Source organism: Oncorhynchus mykiss, chromosome 32 (assembly GCF_013265735.2).
Source record: "Oncorhynchus mykiss isolate Arlee chromosome 32, USDA_OmykA_1.1, whole genome shotgun sequence".
In the NCBI taxonomy this organism is placed as follows: domain Eukaryota; kingdom Metazoa; phylum Chordata; class Actinopteri; order Salmoniformes; family Salmonidae; genus Oncorhynchus; species Oncorhynchus mykiss.
The window spans coordinates 19,759,793-19,782,702 of NC_050572.1; the positions used below are offsets into that span (position 1 = coordinate 19,759,793).

Genomic DNA, 22,910 nt, shown 5'->3' on the forward strand with positions numbered 1-22,910 from the left:
CCTCATAAAGAGAGCTGAGTTTGGCGAGCTCCGTGGCACCGCGGCATTCCTGTCTAAAATGGGCCGTCTGATGGCTAGCTACATACTACACAGAGTCTGCTGGTCGTTTTTCCCTAAGAGGAACAGCAGCCAAGACGGCACAACTAGCGTATTACCATTTTAGATCAAGTCAAGACTGGACATCAAGCGGCCGTTCACATACTGTAAACACCTAAAGCTGTTTATCTAGGGGACTGGGAACAGCTTCTCTCTCTCTTTTTCTCACTCTCCCTCCTCTTTCTCCCTTACCAAGAAGCCCATCTGTACTGCTAAGCTCTGATCAGACAGACCGACAGAGCAGACAGATATGGCTGAAACTGTGCGAGTTGATAATGGACATGCTTGTGTTTCTGTGTGTACTGTATGAGAGAGAGAGCGAGAGAGCGAGAGAGAGAGAGAGAGAGAGAGAGAGAGACTGACTCGCCCATGTGTCCAGCAGTGTAGGAGTTTGCAGACAAGCACTTGCTGTCTGACTCGCATGTTTATTTTCAGCTGGCTCTAGTTACTTGTGTGGAAGGGTACGTATCTAGCTAGCTGCATCTGTGTGTATCCATCTCGGACAGTGTGTGACTGGACTTGACCAGTAGACTGACCACGAGGCTGTTGTGTTTCTGCAGAGACGGATGACTATGCTGAGATTATAGACGAAGACGATACCTACACCATGCCCTCAAGTAAGTGCAGCTCTATGCTCCCTAGTAGTAATACACTATGTTGATCTTAATGTGTGCCCTGCTGCTAATATGTCTCTTGATCTCCTCTTTCTAGCTTTTTCTCTCTCTCATTCTTTCTTTCTCTCTATCTCCCTCTCTCATTCTTTCTCTCCTTGTCTCTCTTTCTGTCTCTCTCTCTTGTTCTTTCTCTCCTTGTCTCTCTTTCTATCTGTCTCTCTCTCTTTCTTTTTCTCTTTTGTCTCTATCGCTCTCGTTCTTTCTCTTTGTTTCTCTCGTTCTCTGTCTCTCTTTCTAGCTCTCTTTCTTTATCTCTCTTGTTCTTTCTCTCTTGGTCTCTCTTTTGATTTCTCTCTCTCTTTGTCTCACTCTCATATTCTTTCTCTTCGTCCTTCTCTTATCTAAATTCCTTTGACTGTGGCCCGGGTGCTGTATGGTGATCTGTTTTCTCAGGCTCTGTGTGTTTGTTAATGTGGCTAGTGGAGATGTTAGTTTCTACTTCCCAAATACCCCACACACGCTGCCTGTGTGTGTCCTTTATCGAAACGGTACTAGATTGTCTGGTACACTGAATGTTTGGTTGTCATGGTGACGGTGTAAGTCTATACACGTACTGTAACTGGATAGTCACGTATTCTTATTGATGATCTTTCATTTCCCAGCACTTCCATTCATTTATATTCCTGCTGTCATGATGCTGTCCAAATCAGACACGCATTCTGTTCCATTATGATTCACTGATAGTCCATGAAAATATCTATGGAATGCTTAGTAGTACATCGTCAGTGAAATCCTTTTACTTGTCACAAATGTTCATTATATGGAATAGTCATGTCAGTGAGTAGTCATCAGGACTGAAAGAGACAAGTGCCCTTTGAGTGTACTGGAGTGAAAGAATGAGTTAGTCATAGAGTTATAATCACTAGAATGGACAAAGCACCTTTGACCATGGTACACCCATAGCCGCCATCCTTGACTTTAATTTTAATTTCTGTTCTAGTTATTGTAATTATATGTCTCCAGTAACCCCAGGTCTTTCTTTGGTGGCCATGATGCCAGGTCTCGTGGGATCATATGAGTCTGGAACACAATAGCCCCTGCAGTGGTGTAGGTTGTGTCACAAATGGCACCCTATTCCCTACATAGTGCACTACTTTTGACCAGAGCCCTATGGGCCCTGGTCAAATGTAGTGCACTATATTGGGAATAGGGTGTCATTTGGGACAGAGAAATAGAGTGCAGCTAATTCACCAGGTTGTGGAGTGGTCTGGGCCAGCTGACTAACAAGACAGTCTGGTTGTGAAACAAAAAGTTATTCTGTAACAAGGAGCTCTGTATATGGAGACGGAGGAGTCCCATCGCATGCTAACACTCGAGACCAGAGCTCTCTCCATTCAAACAAGTGGTCCATCCAGCATCTGTAGATTTCTTCATACCACATGGGGATTTGAGTCCCACTGAGTCCCACTGGGCTAATACCCAATAAATAGCTGTGAGTCCCAAATGGCACCCTATTCCCAGTTTAGTGCGCTACTTCTGACCAGGGCCCATAGGGATTAGAATAGGGTGCCATCTGAGAGGCAGCCTAAGATAACACGTTTATCCATTTCTAGATGATCAAGTTCTGATGTGACACGTGTGGCTTTCTAGCACATATTCTTGTTCTACAGGATAACCTGTTTTTCCCCATTGACACCCAGCTCTGTGCACTCACAAGTTGGTTCTTTTAAAACCACATAAACCTCTATTCCCCTCGGTCTTACTTTCTAACGTGTGTTTGTCGTGTTCTGTTGCAAATGGTTTCTAAAAGCCAATTCTCTTTATCCTAACCACCCAGCAGTGAGCTATGGAGTAGATGAAGGTAACGCTGCCTCTCTCTTTCTGTTTGTCTCTTTGTTTTCTGTCTGTAATTGTGCTTGTGTACTGTACTAGAACGGCCCATTCAACTCATCTACTGGAGATATTTCATAGGTTTAGTAACCTACTGGCCATCTTAAAATCAAATCATTTCCCTCTAAAATGAAAGTTTGACAGACTTATCAGATTCAGCCATAGGCCTCCATCCCAAATGGATCGGAACTATCACTTTAATACTGTTTGCTGAAACCAAGTAAAATATCTCGCTAGCTGTGAGATGAAGCAATCTCATCCATTCAGTACCAGAGTTCAATGCGTCTTCAATAGTGATTGTTCAATTGGCTTATTTATTTATTTTTCATGTTGATGTGTTTCTTCCTTGGTTTTTCTTTCATTTCACCATTGCTTGAACGTTTTGATGTGAAATTCCGTTTATAATTTAGTTTGTTTGTTAGGTGTCTGTCTGAAGAGATTGTGCGATCATCTTAATTGGATAAGAGCGCCTGGTAAAGGACTCAAATAGATACAGTCAATCAAACCAAAGTGGTAGCCTGTTGTAATTTGAAATCCACAGGGAGGAACCAAATATATCAAGTACTATGTCTGTTGACATCACCACAGCCTGATCATTTTCTGTTGTAGTGTGCATGTCCTTGCCTGGTGGTGGGTGTGAATTGCCTAATACAGATAAATACAGTATTTCATACAGTATTACCATCTACTGCAGTGAAAACACAGCCAAGGCATCTTGCTGTTATTATTAACAACCAAAAAAGGCCTCATCAACACACACACATAGATCAGCATAGTGGTGAGTCATTCACCCTGTAAAAGTCAGTGTAACTAACAGGAGTTATCTCTCCCTCCCCAGCCAGGGACTATGAGAGTCAGTGTAACTAACAGGAGTTATCTCTCCCTCCCCAGCCAGGGACTATGGGAGTCAGTGTAACTAACAGGAGTTATCTCTCCCTCCCCAGCCAGGGACTATGAGAGTCAGTGTAACTAACAGGAGTTATCTCTCCCTCCCCAGCCAGGGACTATGAGAGTCAGTGTAACTAACAGGAGTTATCTCTCCCTCCCCAGCCAGGGACTATGGGAGTCAGTGTAACTAACAGGAGTTATCTCTCCCTCCCCAGCCAGGGACTATGGGAGTCAGTGTAACTAACAGGAGTTATCTCTCCCTCCCCAGCCAGGGACTATGAGAGTCAGTGTAACTAACAGGAGTTATCTCTCCCTCCCCAGCCAGGGACTATGAGAGTCAGTGTAACTAACAGGAGTTATCTCTCGCTCCCCAGCCAGGGACTATGAGAGTCAATGTAACTAACAGGAGTTATCTCTCCCTCCCCAGCCAGGGACTATGAGAGTCAGTTTAACTAACAGGAGTTATCTCTCCCTCCCCAGCCAGGGACTATGAGAGTCAGTGTAACTAACAGGAGTTATCTCTCCCTCCCCAGCCAGGGACTATGAGAGTCAGTGTAACTAACAGGAGTTATCTCTCCCTCCCCAGCCAGGGACTATGAGAGTCAGTGTAACTAACAGGAGTTATCTCTCCCTCCCCAGCCAGGGACTATGGGAGTCAGTGTAACTAACAGGAGTTATCTCTCCCTCCCCAGCCAGGGACTATGAGAGTCAGTGTAACTAACAGGAGTTATCTCTCCCTCCCCAGCCAGGGACTATGAGATCCAGAGAGACAGGATAGAGCTGGGACGCTGCATCGGTGAGGGACAGTTTGGAGACGTCCACCAGGGAGTCTACAACAGCCCGGTAAATAGTACTGTAACAAAGAAATAGCACTGCAACTGTCTGGCTAAATGCAGCCTTAGCAGCTCCCCTCTCACCCTCAGTCCTCACGTGTTCCTTTCAATTCCACCCCTGTTACTGTCTAGCTAAACACATCTGGTCTATTATTTATGATCTGAATTGTCATGATATTATCCACTACCAGTAATGCACACAAACAAATCCAATATTTTCTCTAATTTCTCTTCCAGGAGAATCCCACTCTAAACGTGGCCATTAAAACATGCAAGAACTGCACATCGGACAGCGTGCGCGAGAAGTTCCTTCAGGAAGCACGTGAGTATGCTGAGATGTAGTGCTGTGTCGCTGTCATGGGCCTGATGAAGACTGCAGCTGCTGCTGATTGCCATGTACACACACACACATGCTGCCTGATTGTACTCTCAGGTTTCTTTGCTCGCTGGGTTCACAGACTGTTGAGGGAGTGTGTTAGACCTATCCCAGGGAGCGTTTTCTCTTTCCACTTGATCTAAACTGTTCTGTGAAATCCTCACACCCTTTTGTGATGTATGTGTTCCTCAGTGACCATGCGTCAGTTCGACCACCCCCACATAGTGAAGCTGATTGGTGTGATCACAGAAAACCCAGTGTGGATCATCATGGAGCTGTGCACGATGGGAGAGGTGAGGTGACCAAGAGTATATTTGGATCAGTACTTACAGTAGTTGTTGTTGGACTTCTTGTCATTCTTGTAATAAATTAACACAGAACACATTTGGGAACAGGGCCAAAGTTTCTCTATCATTCCTGCTGTCATCCCTCTATCTCTGTCAAAACAAAGAGGATATCTTGTATCTTATCGATGTTTTAATCTCTTCCAGTTGAGGTCATTTTTACAAGTAAGGAAGTACAACCTGGACCTATCAACGTTGATCCTGTTCTCCCATCAGCTCAGCACAGCTTTGGCCTACCTGGAGAGCAAACGCTTTGTCCATAGGTAAGACCACCACCCACTTTAACAGCTATTTAGCTTTACAGAGTCAATATAATATTATGTTTTTGACACTTTCTAATATATTTTTTGGTGCCACGCTGTCAAAATCCCCATGTTTTCCAGGATTCCTACTCATGGTGTATGTGTGTATCTCCTCAGGGACATTGCTGCCAGGAATGTGCTAGTGTCTTCCACAGACTGTGTGATGCTGGGAGACTTTGGGCTCTCACGCTACATGGAAGACTCCTCCTACTACAAAGGTACAAACCACAGAGAGAGGTAGAGGACGCTAGTGCCCAAAAGCCTGTTTTAGCATGGGCAGCGCCATAATGGGACAGATACAATGATGTCATGTCTATGGTACAAACATACGGGCTTCCAGGCTGATGTTTTACCACCATCTGCTGGTTGTGAAAGCTATTGCAGGCTATCAAAATGTTGAACTCCAGGGAAAAGTTTCCCCCCTTAGTATAAATCTAGGATTAGCTTCCCTTCCACCAATCCTAACTTTAACCATTAGTGTGGGAAATACAAAACTGATCAGCACCTCGGGGAAACTTCACCCTACTAAAATGTTGACAGTCGATTGCTAACTGGGTTTTCAGCTTCCAAAGGGAAACTGCCAATCAAATGGATGGCTCCAGAGTCCATCAACTTCAGACGCTTTACCTCAGCCAGCGACGTGTGGATGTTTGGTGAGTTTAGCAGCTACAAATAATGCTTATCTAGCGATCAATACGCGTGTGTACGCATGCGCACGTGTGTGTGTGTACGTGTGTGTGTGTACATGTGTGTGTGTACGCGCGTCTGTGTGTGTACGCGCGTCTGTGTGTGTGTACGCACGTCTGTGTGTGTGTACGCGCGTCTGTGTGTGTGTACGCTCGTCTGTGTGTGTGTACGCGCGTCTGCGTGTGTGTGCTTCCATGCGTGTTTTTGTCTGTCTCTGGTGTTATATCTAGAGCACCTCCCCTCCAGGTGTGTGTATGTGGGAGATCCTCATGTACGGTATCAAGCCCTTCCAGGGGGTAAAGAACAATGATGTCATCGGGCGGATAGAGAACGGAGAGCGTCTGGCCATGCCCCACAACTGTCCCCCCACCCTGTACAGCCTGATGACCAAGTGCTGGGCCTACGACCCCAGCAAGAGACCCCGCTTCACAGAGCTCAAAACCCAGCTCAGGTCAGTACCCCTGAGGGGAGAAGTTCAGGTCATGCCAGTGTTCTTTTACACACGTTTTCCCTCCTTTATAACTCTGGAACAATGATATTCAACATTGCTACTCAAGAGGTCACTGTTTCATGTATTAAAGTATAGGACACTTCAGTAAAGTTTGGAAACAGTGCGGTCTCCGCTACTTAAGTTGTAGCCACATAAGAGGCAACAGGTTGATGCCATATTCCCAATAGAGACTAGCAATTATCAGCACTCAATGCACTTCAATGGTCTATCATGTCAGTCAAATCCATGGCAGCTGGATAAAGTGGGATGTATGTAGTATTTATTTTAGTTTAACTGAAGCAAGGCCACAGACGAGGGTGTGTGTGGGTAAATGACTGTGGGTAGTCCTCGGCTGCGTCCCGGATGGCACCCTATTCCCTATATAGCACACTACTTTAAACCATTTGCCTTAGTATATAAAAATGTGTCTGTCTGTGTGTCCGTCAATAAAGCCCTATGGATGTGAGCCACTCTCCTGAACTGAACTGTGACTCGTGTCCCTACTAGATAATAGTTCCCATTGGACCCATAGTCCCCACAGTCCCCATAGCCCTATGTTGAGCAGTGGGTATGTTTTGGGAGAGTACTGTGTATAGTAGGTATGTGGTTGGTTGTCTGTAGAGATAGGAGATACCTAGTCAGTAGCACAACAGAATGCATTCAACTGAAATGTGTCTTCCACATTTAACCCAACCTCTCTGGATCAGAGAGGTGCAAGGGGCTGTCTTAATCCACAGCGCCCGGTGAGCAGTTGTTGGGGTTAAAGTGCCTTTGCTCAAAGGCAGAACGGCAGATTTTTCCACCTTGCTGGCTCGGGGATTCGATACCAGAAGCCTTTCAGTTACTGGCCCAACGCTCTTAAACCGCTAGGCTACCTGTATCCAAAGTCTTTGCTGTGTTTGGGTGATAGTTACCCTGTCACTGGATTCATTTAACTGTACGAAGATATGTCTGACACGTGTGGGTGTGCGTGCTGGTTTCCTGTGTACGTGCGTCTGTGTGTGCCATCAGGAGCGAGACTCTTCGTGTTCCATTTTGAGCTCTTGGGTACAGAGTGTGAACAGCCCATTATCTCTCGTCTAACCCATAGTAACACAACCTTAGATCCAGAATGCACCGGGAGAGAAAGGAAACACAGGGCAGCAGAGATTCCAGTGAGCACCCGTCAAGGCTCCTGGGATATCCACTTTGTCTGTTGCTGTCTTTGACCAATTAAGGTCCAAAGAGTAAGGTACACCAACTTTTACTACCACTGTGAAGGCATTCATAGTGTGTCTTAAGGACAGCGCTTCCTTACAATCTCCTCTCCTCTAGCCAAACCCTGGGTCGCATTCATTATTTACCAAACGGAAGACAACTGAGTGAAACAGGGACAGACTACCTGAACTGGTCCAATAAGAAACACTGTTTTAGTTACGTTGCGAAACGTTTTGCTACGTTGTTCCCTAATGAATTACGACCCTGATATTTAGTTCCGCAGCATCATTCTTCCCAGTCAATCCAATCCAGTGAAGGCTGGCTGGCTGGCTGATAAGCTGTCTGGCTGAGTGCCAACCACAACAGGCTGCCCAGGGCAGAGGGAGGAAGGAGGGGGAAGCTAAGGGAGGTGGATGGGGTGAGCTGGAGCTAGCTGTCTCTGATAAAGTGAGTTTAGTAAAACAGTGCAGGACTTACCAGGCTGCTGCTAGACTCTCACACACCTCCACTGCAGGCTGGGGATGTGACCAGGGAGCTGGTGGTTCATCTGTTCTGGTGTGATAAGATGGGCTCTCGGAAGCATAAACTCTGGGGAATGAGCGTTTTCCTGTAAGGTAAATTGGATGTAGGGTCGAATGATGGATGATCGGATGATGTCATTAATAGATTTATGGGTGGATTTGGGTTTGCCTAACAAACTAAATAAATCACATCTGCATTACAGCTCGTCTGTGATAGGAACATGATTGCGTTTCAGGCAACAGTAAATGAGATGATTTTGTTAAAATGTTCAGTCTTTTTTATGAATTTATGTTAGGTGTGCTAAGCTGTTGTGTGTGTGTGTGTGTGTGTGTGTGTTCCCTGCAGTACTATCCTAGAGGAGGAGAAGGCTCAGCAGGAGGAGAGACTAAGGATGGAGATGAGACGTCAGGTCACTGTGTCCTGGGACTCAGGGGGCTCCGACGAGGCCCCCCCTAAAGTAAGAACACTCCACAACCCTACTAACCTCCACTAAAGTAAGAACCCTCTCTAATCCTAACACCCCCCTAAAGTAAGAGACCTCCATAACCCTGACTCCCCCCAAAGTAAGAGACCTCTCTAACCCTAACCCCCCCTAAAGTAAGAACCTTCCCTAACCCTAATCCCCCTTAAGTAGGAGACCTCCCTAACACTAACCTCCCCTAAAGTAAGAACACTCCACAACCCTACCCCCCCTAAAGTAAGAACCTTCCCTAACCCTAACCTCCCCTAAAGTAAGAACCCTCCCCTCCCCAACCCTAATCCCCCCTAAAGTAAGAGATCTCCCTATCCCTAACCTCCCCTAAAGTAAGACACCCCCCCAACCCTAACCCCCCCTAAAGTAAGAGACCTCCCTAACACTAACCTCCACTAAAGTAAGAACCCTCCCCAACCCTAATCCCCCTAAAGTAAGAGATCTCCCTAACACTAACCTCCACTAAAGTAAGAACCCTCTCTAATCCTAACACCCCCCTAAAGTAAGAGACCTCCATAACCCTGACTCCCACTAAAGTAAGAACCGTCCCTAACCCAACCCCCCCCCCCCCCCCCAAAGTAAGAGACCTCTCTAACCCTAACCTCCCCTAAAGTAAGAACCCTCCCTAACCCACCTCCGCTAAAGTTAGAGACCTCTCTAACCATAACCTCCCCTAAAGTAAGAGACCTCTCTAACCCTAACCCCCCCCCCCCCTAAAGTAAGAACCCTCCCTAACCTGCCCCCCCCCTAAAGTAAGAGACCTCTCTAACCCTACCCCCCCCCCTAAAGTAAGAGACCTCCCTAACCCTAACCCCCCCTAAAGTAAGAGACCTCTCTAACCCTTATCTACCCTAAAGTAAGAACCCTCTCTAACCCTTACCTACCCTAAAGTAAGAGACCTCTCTAACCCTACCCCCCCTAAAGTAAGAGACCTCTCTAATCCTACCCCCACTAAAGTAAGAGACCTCTCTAACCCTAACCCCCCCCCCCCCACCCAAAGTAAGAGACCTCTCTAACCCTACCCCCACTAAAGTAAGAGACCTCTCTAACCCTAACCCCCCCTAAAGTAAGAGACCTCTCTAACCCTGCCTCCCCTAAAGTAAGAGACCTCTCTAGCCCTAACCCCCCCCCTAAAAGTAAGAGACCTCTCCAACCCTTACCTCCCCTAAAGTAAGAGACCTCTCTAACCCTACCTCCCCTAATGTAAGAGACCTCTCTAACCCTTACCTCCCCTAAAGTAAGAAACCTCTCTAACCCTGCCTCCCCTAAAGTAAGATACCTCTCTAACCCTTACCCCCCTTAAAGTAAGAGATCTCTCTAACCCTTACCTCCCCTAAAGTAAGAGACCTCTCTAACCCTACCTCCTCTAAAGTAAGAGACCTCTCTAACCCTAACCCCCCCTAAAGTAAGAGACCTCTCCAACCCTTACCTCCCCTAAAGTAAGAGACCTCACTAACCCTACCTCCCCTAAAGTAAGAGACCTCTCTAACTCTACCTCCCCTAAAGTAAGAGACCTATCTAACCCTTACCTCCCCTAAAGTAAGAGACCTCTCTAACCCTACCTCCCCTAAAGTAAGAGACCTCTCTAACCCTAACCCCCCCTAAAGTAAGAGACCTCTCTAACCCTACCTCCCGTAAAGCAAGAGACCTCTCTAACCCTACCTCCCCTAAAGTAAGAGACCACTCTAACCCTAACCCCCCCTAAAGTAAGAGACCACTCCAACCCTTACCTCCCCTAAAGTAAGAGACCTCTCTAACCCTACATCCCCTAAAGTAAGAGACCTCTCTAACCCTAACCCCCCCTAAAGTAAGAGACCTCTCTAACCCTACCTCCCCTAAAGTAAGAGACCTCTCTAACCCTACCTCCCCTAAAGTAAGAGACCTCTCTAACCCTAACCCCCCCTAAAGTAAGAGACCTCTCCAACCCTTACCTCCCCTAAAGTAAGAGACCTCTTTAACCCTACCCCCCCCCCCCCCCAAAGTAAGAGATCTCTCTAACCCTAACCTCCCCTAAAGTAAGAAACCTCTCTATCCCTGCCTCCCCTAAAGTAAGAGACCTCTCTAACCCTTACCTCCCCTAAAGTAAGAGACCTCTCTAACCCTGCCTCCCCTAAAGTAAGAGACCTCTCTAACCCTTACCTCCCCTAAAGTAAGAGACCTCTCTAACCCTTACCTCCCCTAAAGTAAGAGATCTCTCTAACCCTACCTCCCCTAAAGTAAGAGAATCCTCTCTAAACCTTACCCCCCTTAAAGTAAGAGATTTCTCTAACCCTTACCTCCCCTAAAGTAAGAGACCTCTCTAACCCTACCTCCTCTAAAGTAAGAGACCTCTCTAACCCTAACCCCCCCTAAAGTAAGAGACCTCTCTAACACTACCTCCCCTAAAGTAAGAGACCTCTCTAACCCTACCTCCCCTAAAGTAAGAGACCTTTCTAACCCTATCTCCCCTAAAGTAAGAGACCTCTCTAACCCTAACCCCCCCTAAAGTAAGAGACCTCTCCAACCCTTACCTCCCCTAAAGTAAGAGACCTCTCCAACCCTTACCTCCCCTAAAGTAAGAGACCTCTCTAACCCTACCTCCCCTAAAGTAAGAGACCTCTCTAACCCTACCCCCCCTAAAGTAAGAGACCTCTCCAACCCTTACCTCCCCTAAAGTAAGAGACCTCTCTAACACTACCTCCCCTAAAGTAAGAGACCTCTCTAACCCTACCTCCCCTAAAGTAAGAGACCTCTCTAACCCTACCTCCCCTAAAGTAAGAGACCTCTCTAACCCTATCTCCCCTAAAGTAAGAGACCTCTCTAACCCTAACCCCCCCTAAAGTAAGAGACCTCTCCAACCCTTACCTCCCCTAAAGTAAGAGACCTCTCCAACCCTTACCTCCCCTAAAGTAAGAGACCTCTCTAACCCTACCTCCCCTAAAGTAAGAGACCTCTCTAACCCTACCCCTGCCATTAGGGGTATAATTTGACATTTCTGAGATGTTTACCATTGATATCTTTAGGCACATATAGACTAAATTACTCTCATTTGAAGAACTAGTGCTCCATGTCTGATAGATGGGGATCACACACTGCAGGAGGTCTCAATGTCCAATGTGTTCTGTGTGATCTCTGTCCCCCTCCCTGTGCAGCCTAGCAGACCTGGTTACCCCAGCCCTCGGTCTAGTGAAGGATTCTACCCCAGCCCTCAGCACGCTGGGCAGCTCAACCATTACCAGGTACTGTATTGTACTACTGCTCTAGACTACTGTACTACTATACCATACTACTGTACTATACTAACACTTTTACCACAGTTACTGTGTATTGCCCATAGAATTAGAATGGGGACGCCTAGTTTCCAAGTCTGTTCTATTCATTGTATTTCTATGGTAATACCATTATCATTAGGTCTCTGAACCATCCCATTTGTATTGATAATCAGGTACTGGCAATACTGGTTTAGTAAATGTGGTTTGTTTCTTACTTGCCAGTGGATTGATGTGTAAAGACAGAGAAAGTGCTCAACTCTATGCTTTTAGGTGAAAGGGTGCTTGAAGCCAAAAGTGAATTGATGGAGATGTGCCCGGCTTCCCCCTTTCTGAATGCAATAATATCTTCCCAAACTAAGTTATTTTGCAGCACTTCAGCTGCCCATAAAACATAGCTGACAGCAGGCATTTCCTGTAGCGCTTTTTCAAACTGCTGGCATTGTTGACTTAAGGCAGATTCCATCTGCTGAAAAATCAACTCTCTCAAATTCTGTTGTTATGGCTTCAAGGTCAACTCATTCTCTCCACTCTGTATTGCCTTAAAAGGCGTTTTGAGTACCAGTTGATATATTTATCTTTATGATCAGGTCAGTTATTATTAAGATGTTTATCAGCCAGTGCTAATGGTGACATGTCACATTCAGGCTCATTCTTTTAGTCCCAGCGGTCTTTATGTCTGGGGGTCAATAATGATTTATTGCATTATACTGCCAGCGAAGTGTTTCCCTGTACCCTGAAAGGCTAACTGGGGCACAATGCTATATGAAGAACAGCCTTGCCTCACAGACAAGGCTTTGGTATCATCACACTCCTCTCTCCAAACAAAATGGGCTTTTCACCTGTTGTCTGTCCTACCATATCCAGGTTGGGTACCCTGGCCCCCACGGCATGCCCGCTATGCCCAGTGGCGGGTATCCTCCCCAGGCCGGTGTCCTGGACCCCCATGAGACCTGGAACCACCACCGGCCAGGGGATGTCCCCATGTGGTCCCCCAACATGGAGGTGAGAGAGAGAGCTCCACATAAATATACATGTAGACTCTTTTTACTATGTGCTTCTGCCAGTTGTATAATGTAATCTCTGAATTTCATTAGCAATTGTCTGAGGTTGGTACATCTGTAGCAATCACAGACGAGGCTAAATACTAATGCAATATCCTCTCTGTCCTTCTCTTTCTCTCTCTCTCTCTCTCTCTCTCTCTCTCTCCCTCCTCTCTCTCCCTCCTCTCTCTCTCTCCCTCCCTCCCTCCCTCTCTCCCCCTCCCTCTCTCCCTCCCTCCCTCCTCTCTCTCAGGATGGAGGTGTGTTGGACTTGCGTGGTTTGGGCCAGGTGCTGCCCCCCCACCTGATGGAGGAGAGGCTGATGATGCAGCAGCAGCAGATGGAGGAGGACCAGCGCTGGTTGGAGCAGGAGGAGTGCTTCCTGGTAACAGACCATTATTCACCCACTACTCTCACTGAGAGAGAGAAGGGAGAGAGAGAGAGCAAGAGCGAGAGAGAGGGAGGAGGAGGGAGAGAGCAAAGGAAGGAAGGAAGGAAGGAAGGAAGGAAGGAAGGAAGGAAGGAAGGAAGGAAGGAAGGAAGGAGAGAGAGAGAGACAGACACTGGTTGGAGCTGGAAGGTAGCTTCATGGTAACATACCCTTCTTCAACCAACCATCTTCTGTCTGTCACTATCATGTTAAGGAACCAGCGAATATACTGTCAACCACACCTTTGTTTGTTTGGTAGAGTTTTTACATTAGAAACAGCACCATTCATCCTCTAAACCTCACTAACTACTAAATAGCAAGCATATGCTCTCTACATCATTCTACCACCATTTTCCATCACTTGATCCTTGTGACCAGGATACATGCTCTCTCTACCTAAGATATAATGTCAAGACTAAATGACTGTAAGGTCATTGCTCTAGTTATCAATTCATTAAACTGTTATCCAGTCAGTCTGCCCCAAAAGCATCATATCTGTATTCAGTCTGCCACTGACTTCCTCTTCTTGAACTGCACTGTTGGTTAAGGGCTTGTAAGTAAGCATTTCACTGTAAAGTCTACACTTGTTGTATTCGGCGCATATGACAAATAAAGTTTGATTTGATTTGACTGTTTAGTAGAGTAAACATCTGGATTTGATTACAGTGTCACACTGGCTGGTGTTAACCATTTCAACCTTCAGCCCTTCATCCCCCTCATCAGTTAATTTACGTTTCCACGACCTGAGGAGATTCAGATCATTGTTGTTTTCATTCAGTGAAATAAGGCAGGAAGACATACCTGTGACCACAGACTCACCTCCTGAGGGAAATGCATGGATCAGCCAGCAGCATTCTAGAACACTCTCTCCCTCTCCCCTCTCTCTCCCTCTCTCTGTCTCTGTCTCTCTTCCTCTCCCTCTCTCTCTCTTTCTCTGTCCCTGTCTCTCTCTCCCTCTCTCTTTCTCTCTCTCTCCCCTCTCTCTATCCCTCTCCCTCTCTCTCTCTCTCTCTCCCTGTCTCTGTATCTCTTCCTCTCTCTCTCTCTCCCTCTCCCTCTCTCTCTCTCTCTCCCTCTCTCTGTCTCTGTCTCTCTCTCTCTCTCTGTGTGTGTGTAAAGCTAGACTGACTAGAGGAACTATGTGCTGGTTAACGATGACAGCATTGCTGACCTACCTGCTGCTTACTTCATATTTAATATATTTTTACTCTTCAATCATATGATCCATGTCTACATTGTTTGAGAAATACATTTTTAAAAAGCCAGTCGTAGAAAACATATGTTGATAAAGGATCAAATTTGTGGGCCTTGGAAATGTTTGTGTTGTTGTCACATCTAACAAGACAATTGCAGAGGACTTGAAATAGTTTTAAAGGGTAACGGTAATGGTATTTGAGCAGCCAGCCACAGTGATGAGAGACAGTCCCTCCACACCCTTTGATGATCCCTCTCAGAAGGCTTTCCTGTGGAAAATCTGGCGGTCTGCATCTGTTTCTCCACAGCCCTGGCCAGCCAGATATTGTGGAAGATGGGTGGAAAGCTCAGACAGTGGTGGGTTCATGCTGTTTCTCAGTCATAAAGATCCTTTTGGCAGATCTGGCAAACGAACGGTACTGAGAGTCTTCCTTAGTATTTCCTTTGTGAAAGTTTAAAGGCTACACTGTCTATCTGTATGTATGAAGAGGGGGAAGAGAGGGAGGAAGGAGAGAAGGAGGAGAGAGGGAGGGAGGGAGGGGAGAGAGAGAGAGGGAGGGAGGGAGGGAGGGAGGGAGGGAGGGAGGGAGGGAGGGAGGGAGGGAGAGAGACAGAGGGAGATGGGAGAGAGGGGGAGGGAGAGAGAGAGGAGTCAGTGTGAGCCACAGAGCAAGAAGAGTCTGCTGTGGGATCAGTCTCTGCATGAATCTGTCAGGCACGTTTAAGCCTTCCTCCCCCAGCAGCAACAACAGAAAACTCTGGTTGTTTCTTGTCTCACTCTGCCGATGGGACCACCGCTCTCCGCACAGCCACACTTCCACAGGCACCGCGCTCAGAGGATGCACCTTTTCAAGTACTGCTTTGGAAAACCGGTACAGATCATGGCTGGGAAGGGGTGGTGGTCATCTAGGTGGCTTTCTGTGTAGATACTTTTTACTACTGGTACTTGGCTACCTAGAAGGTTGTTTAGACAAGATGCTGCTGAAACGCTGAGGATTTCTTCTATGCAAATAGTTTTGTCACTGGACTACAGTGTTTGTGTTTCTGGGTATCTGTGTGGTCTGTCAGGGTGGCATAAATCTTGTTTAGCTTGTAACTGGATGGATGATTGGTTGATTTGGTTTTGTTCGTTGGTAGCAGGCACTGATCTTTGAGGTAGTCAAAGAATAATGAGTGTAAGCACAGCAAGATAACAGCAGATCAGTTTCTTACGGAATTGTGAGTTCTATTCTCTCATGGAACAAAACATGAAAGAGAATTCAGCAGTAATTGCATCTTGTTATTTTGTAAGAAACAGAAACTCTAGTATTCTATTTCAAGACTACTGTAACGATGGTTTCACTGATAAATCTAGTTGTTTAAATCTTTGAGGTTGTGGTTCTAAAAGGTGGTCTGCTGTAGCTAGCTAGTTCTCTGACCCTCTGTTCTGTGTTCTCGTCAGAAGCCAGAATCCAGGAACTCGCGGGGCAGCATTGACCGGGAGGACTGCAGTCTCCAGGGGCCGGTGAGTTTCCCTTGGCCCACCTCTTGCTTGAGTTCATACCCCTAGAGGGATGGACCAGGACGCACCCTGTCACACACACTGTCGCACACACAAACACACAGGAAATATTGTTTTTCAATAAACCAATGTATTTATTACATTTCTCCATTTGAATTATAATAGGAAATAGATTTTATCTGAGTTTTATAGCGTAGACCTTAGTAGTGCACTGTATGTCGTGGCTTGTGGGACACAGTGATTATCTGAACCATCCCAGTCCCCCTAGGCTGAAGTGTATTGGGACTAGGGAGGTTGGGAACTAAACTGTTGCTACAGCCAGGCGTTTCTCATGCCATCCACACTCTCGCTCTGCTGCTGGATAATCTTTAAAAACAGGCGTCAGCTGTAGAGCCCCCACAAACCAACCAGACCCATTTACACAGTAATTACAGAAGTCTACTGGGCTGACTGGGACTCTTCTCTAAGAAGAGGAAGCATTGGAATGCGAGGAGGAGAAGAAAACACCAGAGTTTTTTCAAATAGAGCGAGAGAAGAAGAGGGTTTCGGGGAGGAGCTGGAGAAATGTAGCTGGGTGAAACATGGCTGTACTTGGCTGTGTGCCTCGGAAGGTCTGAGATATGTAATGCTGCTACCCACAGAGTACCCACAATAACACACAGACTGGGCCATGGGAAGCCCTAATCCTGAGTGCTGTTGGAAAAGCACGTTCAGCCAGCCAGAAAAGTGCCAATGTGCCTTTCTAATCACTTGTTTGTGTTTCTATTTCCCCTCAGACGGGAAACCAACACATATACCAACCTGTGGGACTGGGGAAACCAGGTAGGACGATCATCAGCACAATCTGTCACTCCACAGGCTGGAATGTCAACATGTGTACTAAAAGTGACACTCCTCTGTCTCACACTCTTTCTCTCTCACACATATACTCTCCCTCTCCCTCTCACACATATACTCTCTCTCCCTCTCACACATATACTCTCTCACTCTCTCTCACATATACTCTCTCACACATATACTCTCTCACTCTCCCTCTCACACATATACTCTCCCTCTCACACATATACTCTCTCTCTCCCTCTCACACATATACTCTCTCACTCTCTCTCACATATACTCTCTCACACATATACTCTCTCACTCTCCCTCTCACACATATACTCTCCCTCTCACACATATACTCACTCACTCACATACATACAAAGATATTAACTATCTTCCCTCTCTCTTTCCTCTCAGAGCATGTGGCCCCTCCTAAGAAGCCTCCTCGTCCTGGAGCCCCCAGCCACCTGGGCAGTCTGGCCAGCCTCAACCCTGTAGACAGCTACAACGAGGGGGTCAAGGTACAGCAACACTCACACCACCAAGACAACACTGTCTTAATGTCTTACTCCAGGGTCACCATCATAGCAACACATCACCAACACAACACTGTCTTAATGTCTTATTCCAGGGTCACCATCATAGCAACACATCACCAACACAACACTGTCTTAATGTCTTATTCCAGGGTCACCATCATAGCAACACATCACCAACACAACACTGTCTTAATGTCTTACTCCAGGGTCACCATCATAGCAACACATCACCAACACAACACTGTCTTAATGTCTTATTCCAGGGTCACCATCATAGCAACACATCACCAACACAACACTGTCTTAATGTCTTACTCCAGGCTCACCATCATAGCAACACATCACCAACACAACACTGTCTTAATGTCTTATTCCAGGGTCACCGTTACAGCAACAAGACAACACTGTCTCAATGTCTTATTCCAGGGTCACCATCATAGCAACACATCACCAACACAACTCTGTCTTAATGTCTTATTCCAGGGTCACCATCATAGCAACACATCACCAACACAACACTGTCTTAATGTCTTATTCCAGGGTCACCATCATAGCAACACATCACCAACACAACACTGTCTTAATGTCTTATTCCAGGGTCACCATCATAGCAACACATCACCAACACAACACTGTCTTAATGTCTTATTCCAGGGTTACCATCATAGCAACGCATCACCAACACAACACTGTCTTAATGTCTTATTCCAGGGTCACCATCATAGCAACACATCACCAAGACAACACTGTCTCAATGTCTTATTCCAGGGTCACCGTTACAGCAACAAGACAACACTGTCTTAATGTCTTATTCCAGGGTCACCATCATAGCAACACATCACCAACACAACACTGTCTTAATGTCTTATTCCAGGGTCACCGTTACAGCAACAACACAACACTGTCTCAATGTCTTATTCCAGGGTCACCATCATAGCAACACATCACCAACACAACACTGTCTTAATGTCTTATTCCAGGGTTACCATCATAGCAACGCATCACCAACACAACACTGTCTCAATGTCTTATTCCAGGGTTACCATCATAGCAACGCATCACCAACACAACACTGTCTTAATGTCTTATTCCAGGGTCACCATCATAGCAACACATCACCAACACAACACTGTCTTAATGTCTTATTCCAGGGTTACCATCATAGCAACGCATCACCAACACAACACTGTCTTAATGTCTTATTCCAGGGTCACCATCATAGCAACGCATCACCAACACAACACTGTCTTAATGTCTTATTCCAGGGTCACCATCATAGCAACACATCACCAAGACAACACTGTCTTAATGTCTTATTCCAGGGTCACCGTTACAGCAACACATCACCAACACAACACTGTCTTAATGTCTTATTCCAGGGTCACCATCATAGCAACACATCACCAACACAACACTGTCTTAATGTCTTATTCCAGGGTCACCATCATAGCAACGCATCACCAACACAACACTGTCTTAATGTCTTATTCCAGGGTCACCATCATAGCAACACATCACCAAGACAACACTGTCTTAATGTCTTATTCCAGGGTCACCGTTACAGCAACAAGACAACACTGTCTTAATGTCTTACTCAAGGGTCACTGTTACACAAAACATAGCTTGGTTTAGCCTGGTGCTAGATTTGTTTGTGCCATCTTGCCAACTCCCATAGGAGGCTGTCTAGGAATTGGCAAGGTGGCACAATAGATCTGGGACCAGACTACATGACTCATACCTAGGAGTTGCAGGGCCTAGAGTTTCTCCTGGTTAGGTCACATGGTCAGGGAAGTGTCTGAACCACCACCATGACGTTGTATGAGAAAGAGACCATTACTTCAATATTGAGACAATGCATGTGCTTTTGCCTGCTATGAGTTGCTGCAGCTGTTTCAAGCATGCTTTCTCTTTCTCACCTGGCCATCACCACTTCCTTTTATAAGTTCTTACATAAAATACGTCCTCTCAGTTTATTCAAGAGCTGTGAGAACTTGAACCTATAGCCAGATTCAGAGTAGAATGGGATCTGAGTGGAAAAGCTCTGAAAACATGTCAGTATTTCCCCTGGTTCACCAGGAGCCCAGGCGGGTAAAGTTGCTCCTAGTCGGCAGAACAGAACGGGGCTCCTAGATCAGCGCAGCTCTGAAGCCCTCTCTCTCCGTCTCTCCCCCTCCCAAGTCTCAGACAGCACAGAGCAAGGCTAGCACAACCCAAAGCCCATCTCTCTGACAGAGATGGTACTTAGACACATGGACAGATATAGAAATACACACGAAAGACACCAGTGGATACACACACTTACACAAGACTCACACACATACACTTATCTGCACTTGGAACACACACATACACTTACATGTACAGTGCATTCGGAAAGTATTCAGACCCCTTGACTTTTCCCACATTTTGTTATGTTACAGCCTTATTAAGTCAAGGGGTCTGAATACTTTCCAAATGCACCGTACATACCCAGCACCATGCTTGTCCATGGGAATCTAAAATATACAGTGACTGTCCCAAAACATAAAAGGCAGTTTTTTTCCTGGCAAGCTATCATTCTCATGGGGGGGGTTGGTGGTTAGATAAAGATCCTCCCACCCTGACTCTACCATCCACCCCTACACCGCCAGGGTCGTGACCTTTCTGCCACACAGCCCCACCCAGACAGACGCTGCCAAGCCGGCCCAGAAAAGGCCCACGGTAAAACCACACTTTCTGGGCTTTTATTTTGGATCCTAGTTATGCAACAACCGTCCATTTCGAGAGAAGCCAGTGAAATGAATACTGTTGGAATGGAGAGAGTGCTTTTTCTCTCTCGTAACTTTCCAAGCAGGCAATTTGAAAGGAGACCCTTAGCGAAGCTGCTCTTCTTCTAGCTCTGAAAATAAACCCCAATTAAAACAGAGGCTTGTGGGGCCTCCCGGGTGGCGCAGTAGTTAAGGGTGCTGTACTGCAGAGTCAGCTGTGAGAGACTCTGGGTTCGCCCAGGCTCTGTAACCGGCGACCGGGAGGTCCGTGGGTCGTCCAGGTTAGGGAGGGTTTGGCCGGTAGGGATATCCTTGTCTCATCGCGCACCAGCGACTCCTGTGGCGGGCCGGGCGCAGTGAGCGCTAACCAAGGTTGCCAGGTGCACGGTGTTTCCACACATTGGTGTGGCTGGCTTCCGGGTTGGATGCGCTCTGTGTTAAGAAGCAGTGCGGCTTGGTTGGTTTGTGTATTGGAGGACGCATGACTTTCAACCTTCGTCTCTCCCGAGCCCGTACGGGAGTTGTAGCGATGAGACAAGATACAAAAAAAAACAACTGGATACCACGAAATGGGGGAGAAAAAAGGGGTCAAATTAAAAATAAAATAAAAAAACAGAGGCTTGTAGTACAGTGGAGTATAGAGAAGCCCAAGGAAAACACAGTGCTTCCTAACAAGACAGAACCCAGTGAAATCAAAGCTCCCTTCTCACCGTCTTTTGATCATGATCCTGGATCAAATGCTTGATCAAAGGTTTTAGACTCCCTGCTCAGTTGGCCCAGCGAAAGCTAACGAACAATACAATACAGCAACTCTGAATACGATAGAGTGCAGACCTTTTGATCTTTTTCTCACTGCAACATCCAACTAGCACTCAGACCTTTATCACTTGAAACAGACTGAAACAGGAGATACCCATTTTCATTTTCCATTGCAAAGTGTTTTAAAACGGTGTGCCCTAATGAACACGGCCCTATCTGCTTGTATTGTGTTGATGCATTGCATGCGTTGCCTCTTGCCTTCTGTTCTGCAGTGTTAATCCTTTCTCTCTTCTGTTTTCCCTGCATCCCCCTCTCCCCTCTCTCTCCCTTGTTTTGCCTCTGCACCAACCTACTGTTGTTGCCCTTTAGCCCTGGAGGGTAAGAGCTCTGTGTTTGTCAGTCACTGTCTGACCACTAGGGATAACACATTCTCTACCACTGTACAGGAGTCATCAAACCTTCTCAGCATAGTGGCATTAAGATCACTTTACTCTCCCTGAATCCTAACCGTAACCATTAGAGGGGGTAACACAAACTGGTCTTAGATCAGTGTCTAGAGGTGACTACTCCGGATGAGGCCACTTCATCCAGGCCCATGTTCTAAAACCAGTGAGGCTTGGCAAAGAAAGCCATAAACAAAGCAAATCATTCTAGTATTCAGTGGCAGTCATTTCAGTAATGACCAAATTACTATTGGCTTGTTTGTCAGTCACAGTACTAATGTCAAATGAATTAGCGGTAGAAATAATAAATATATTTAGGCCTCCATTGATGACTCTCTTCCCTGTGGTATGGTGTGATGCATGTTGGGCTGTGTAGTCATAGTTACCATTACTAACTGTAGTTTAGTAGATTATAGTACACCACCATCTGCCTCTTCTCTGAACCGTGGCGTGTGTGAGTGTGTGTTTGTCTAGATCTCTGTTTTGCGTTGTCATTCACAACCATGTTCAGAGATTGTATGCTCTCATATTGTGAATCGAGTGACAGTAATTCTGGCAAATACTGCCATCTAGTGTTCACTTTGTAAACTACTTGATTGATCTATAAATTGCTGGCTGCTAGTGGTTACAGAAACAAAACCATTTTAGCTTTACACCACCTTGTGGTTCCAGTGGGTAGGGCAGCTGGAACACTTCTGTTCATGCACTCATCAAAAACCAAGTCAGACAAAATCACCTAGCTTATTTTCTCTAGAACACTGACACTCAATTGGGTCCCATTAGATCAGCATAATCACACATTTTATCATAATAGATTCACTGTAGAATCACTCAAATTATTTGAAGGAGAAAGATTCACTTCCCTCACTATGTTGAATGTGAACCAACTCATCCCCATCTCTGTGGTGTGTAGATCCAGCCTCAGGAGATCAGCCCTCCCCCCACGGCCAACTTGGACCGCTCCAACGACAAGGTGTATGAGAACGTGACAGGCCTGGTCAAGGCTGTTATAGAGATGTCCAGTAAGATCCAGCCAGCCCCTCCAGAGGAGTACGTCCCAATGGTCAAGGTAAGGCTATAATAATATAAGCCATTTAGCAGACACGATCATCCAAAGTGACTTAGTACATTTGTTATATGTTGGTGGTCCTGGGAATCAAACCTACTATCCTGCTGTTGTAAGCACCATGCTCTTCAAACTGAGCTAGAGAGGACATGAATGATAAGTTGATTGTTGAATCATTGTCATATGTTGGTGATCATTCCTCAAGAGGGAATGGTATTATTTCTCTTGTTGAGGGACACTGATTTCTCAGCCGTTGCAGCTTTTGATTTATATTATTGATATCCTGGTTCTTTTTTTCCACAGGAGGTGGGACTAGCTTTGAGAACCCTATTGGCCACAGTGGACGAGACCATACCAGTGTTACCAGCAAGCACACACAGAGAGGTGATTAACAACTCTTCATTACA

The 22,910-nt window shown here is 46.1% G+C and overlaps 2 protein-coding genes across 24 annotated transcripts in view; both read left to right on the forward strand.

Moving 5' to 3' along the window:
• ptk2aa (protein tyrosine kinase 2aa) overlaps window positions 1-22,910 on the forward strand; it is a 176,462-nt gene that overhangs the window by 151,815 nt on the left and 1,737 nt on the right. For 6 of the 22 annotated variants that reach the window (XM_036971804.1, XM_036971795.1, XM_036971785.1 and 3 more), the window contains 19 exons: window positions 657-713; window positions 2,548-2,571; window positions 4,234-4,331; window positions 4,559-4,643; window positions 4,890-4,990; window positions 5,189-5,304; window positions 5,461-5,561; window positions 5,907-5,996; window positions 6,277-6,481; window positions 8,585-8,696; window positions 11,843-11,929; window positions 12,827-12,964; window positions 13,256-13,387; window positions 16,068-16,130; window positions 16,904-16,949; window positions 17,367-17,470; window positions 21,364-21,372; window positions 22,351-22,506; window positions 22,807-22,887. In XM_036971804.1, coding sequence (XP_036827699.1) covers window positions 657-713; window positions 2,548-2,571; window positions 4,234-4,331; window positions 4,559-4,643; window positions 4,890-4,990; window positions 5,189-5,304; window positions 5,461-5,561; window positions 5,907-5,996; window positions 6,277-6,481; window positions 8,585-8,696; window positions 11,843-11,929; window positions 12,827-12,964; window positions 13,256-13,387; window positions 16,068-16,130; window positions 16,904-16,949; window positions 17,367-17,470; window positions 21,364-21,372; window positions 22,351-22,506; window positions 22,807-22,887 — 1,805 coding nt within the window. Of the gene's footprint in view, window positions 1-441; window positions 558-656; window positions 714-2,547; window positions 2,572-4,233; window positions 4,332-4,558; window positions 4,644-4,889; window positions 4,991-5,188; window positions 5,305-5,460; window positions 5,562-5,906; window positions 5,997-6,276; window positions 6,482-8,584; window positions 8,697-11,842; window positions 11,930-12,826; window positions 12,965-13,255; window positions 13,388-16,067; window positions 16,131-16,903; window positions 16,950-17,366; window positions 17,471-21,363; window positions 21,373-22,350; window positions 22,507-22,806; window positions 22,888-22,910 lie in introns of those variants that run through there. The other 16 variants (XM_036971792.1, XM_036971794.1, XM_036971800.1 and 13 more) reach the window with 9 other exon arrangements.
• On the forward strand, window positions 17,477-20,521 carry LOC118946534 (histidine-rich glycoprotein-like). Of its 2 annotated transcripts, XM_036971808.1 has the most exons (3): window positions 17,477-18,363; window positions 18,413-18,773; window positions 18,831-20,521. In XM_036971808.1, the coding sequence occupies exons 1-3, from the start codon at window positions 17,901-17,903 to the stop codon at window positions 19,072-19,074; spliced, it is 1,068 nt and encodes a 355-aa protein (XP_036827703.1). In that variant the 5' UTR covers window positions 17,477-17,900; the 3' UTR covers window positions 19,075-20,521. The 2 variants fall into 2 exon arrangements, with proteins under 2 accessions (XP_036827703.1, XP_036827702.1); XM_036971807.1 differs by having other exon boundaries at window positions 18,413-20,521.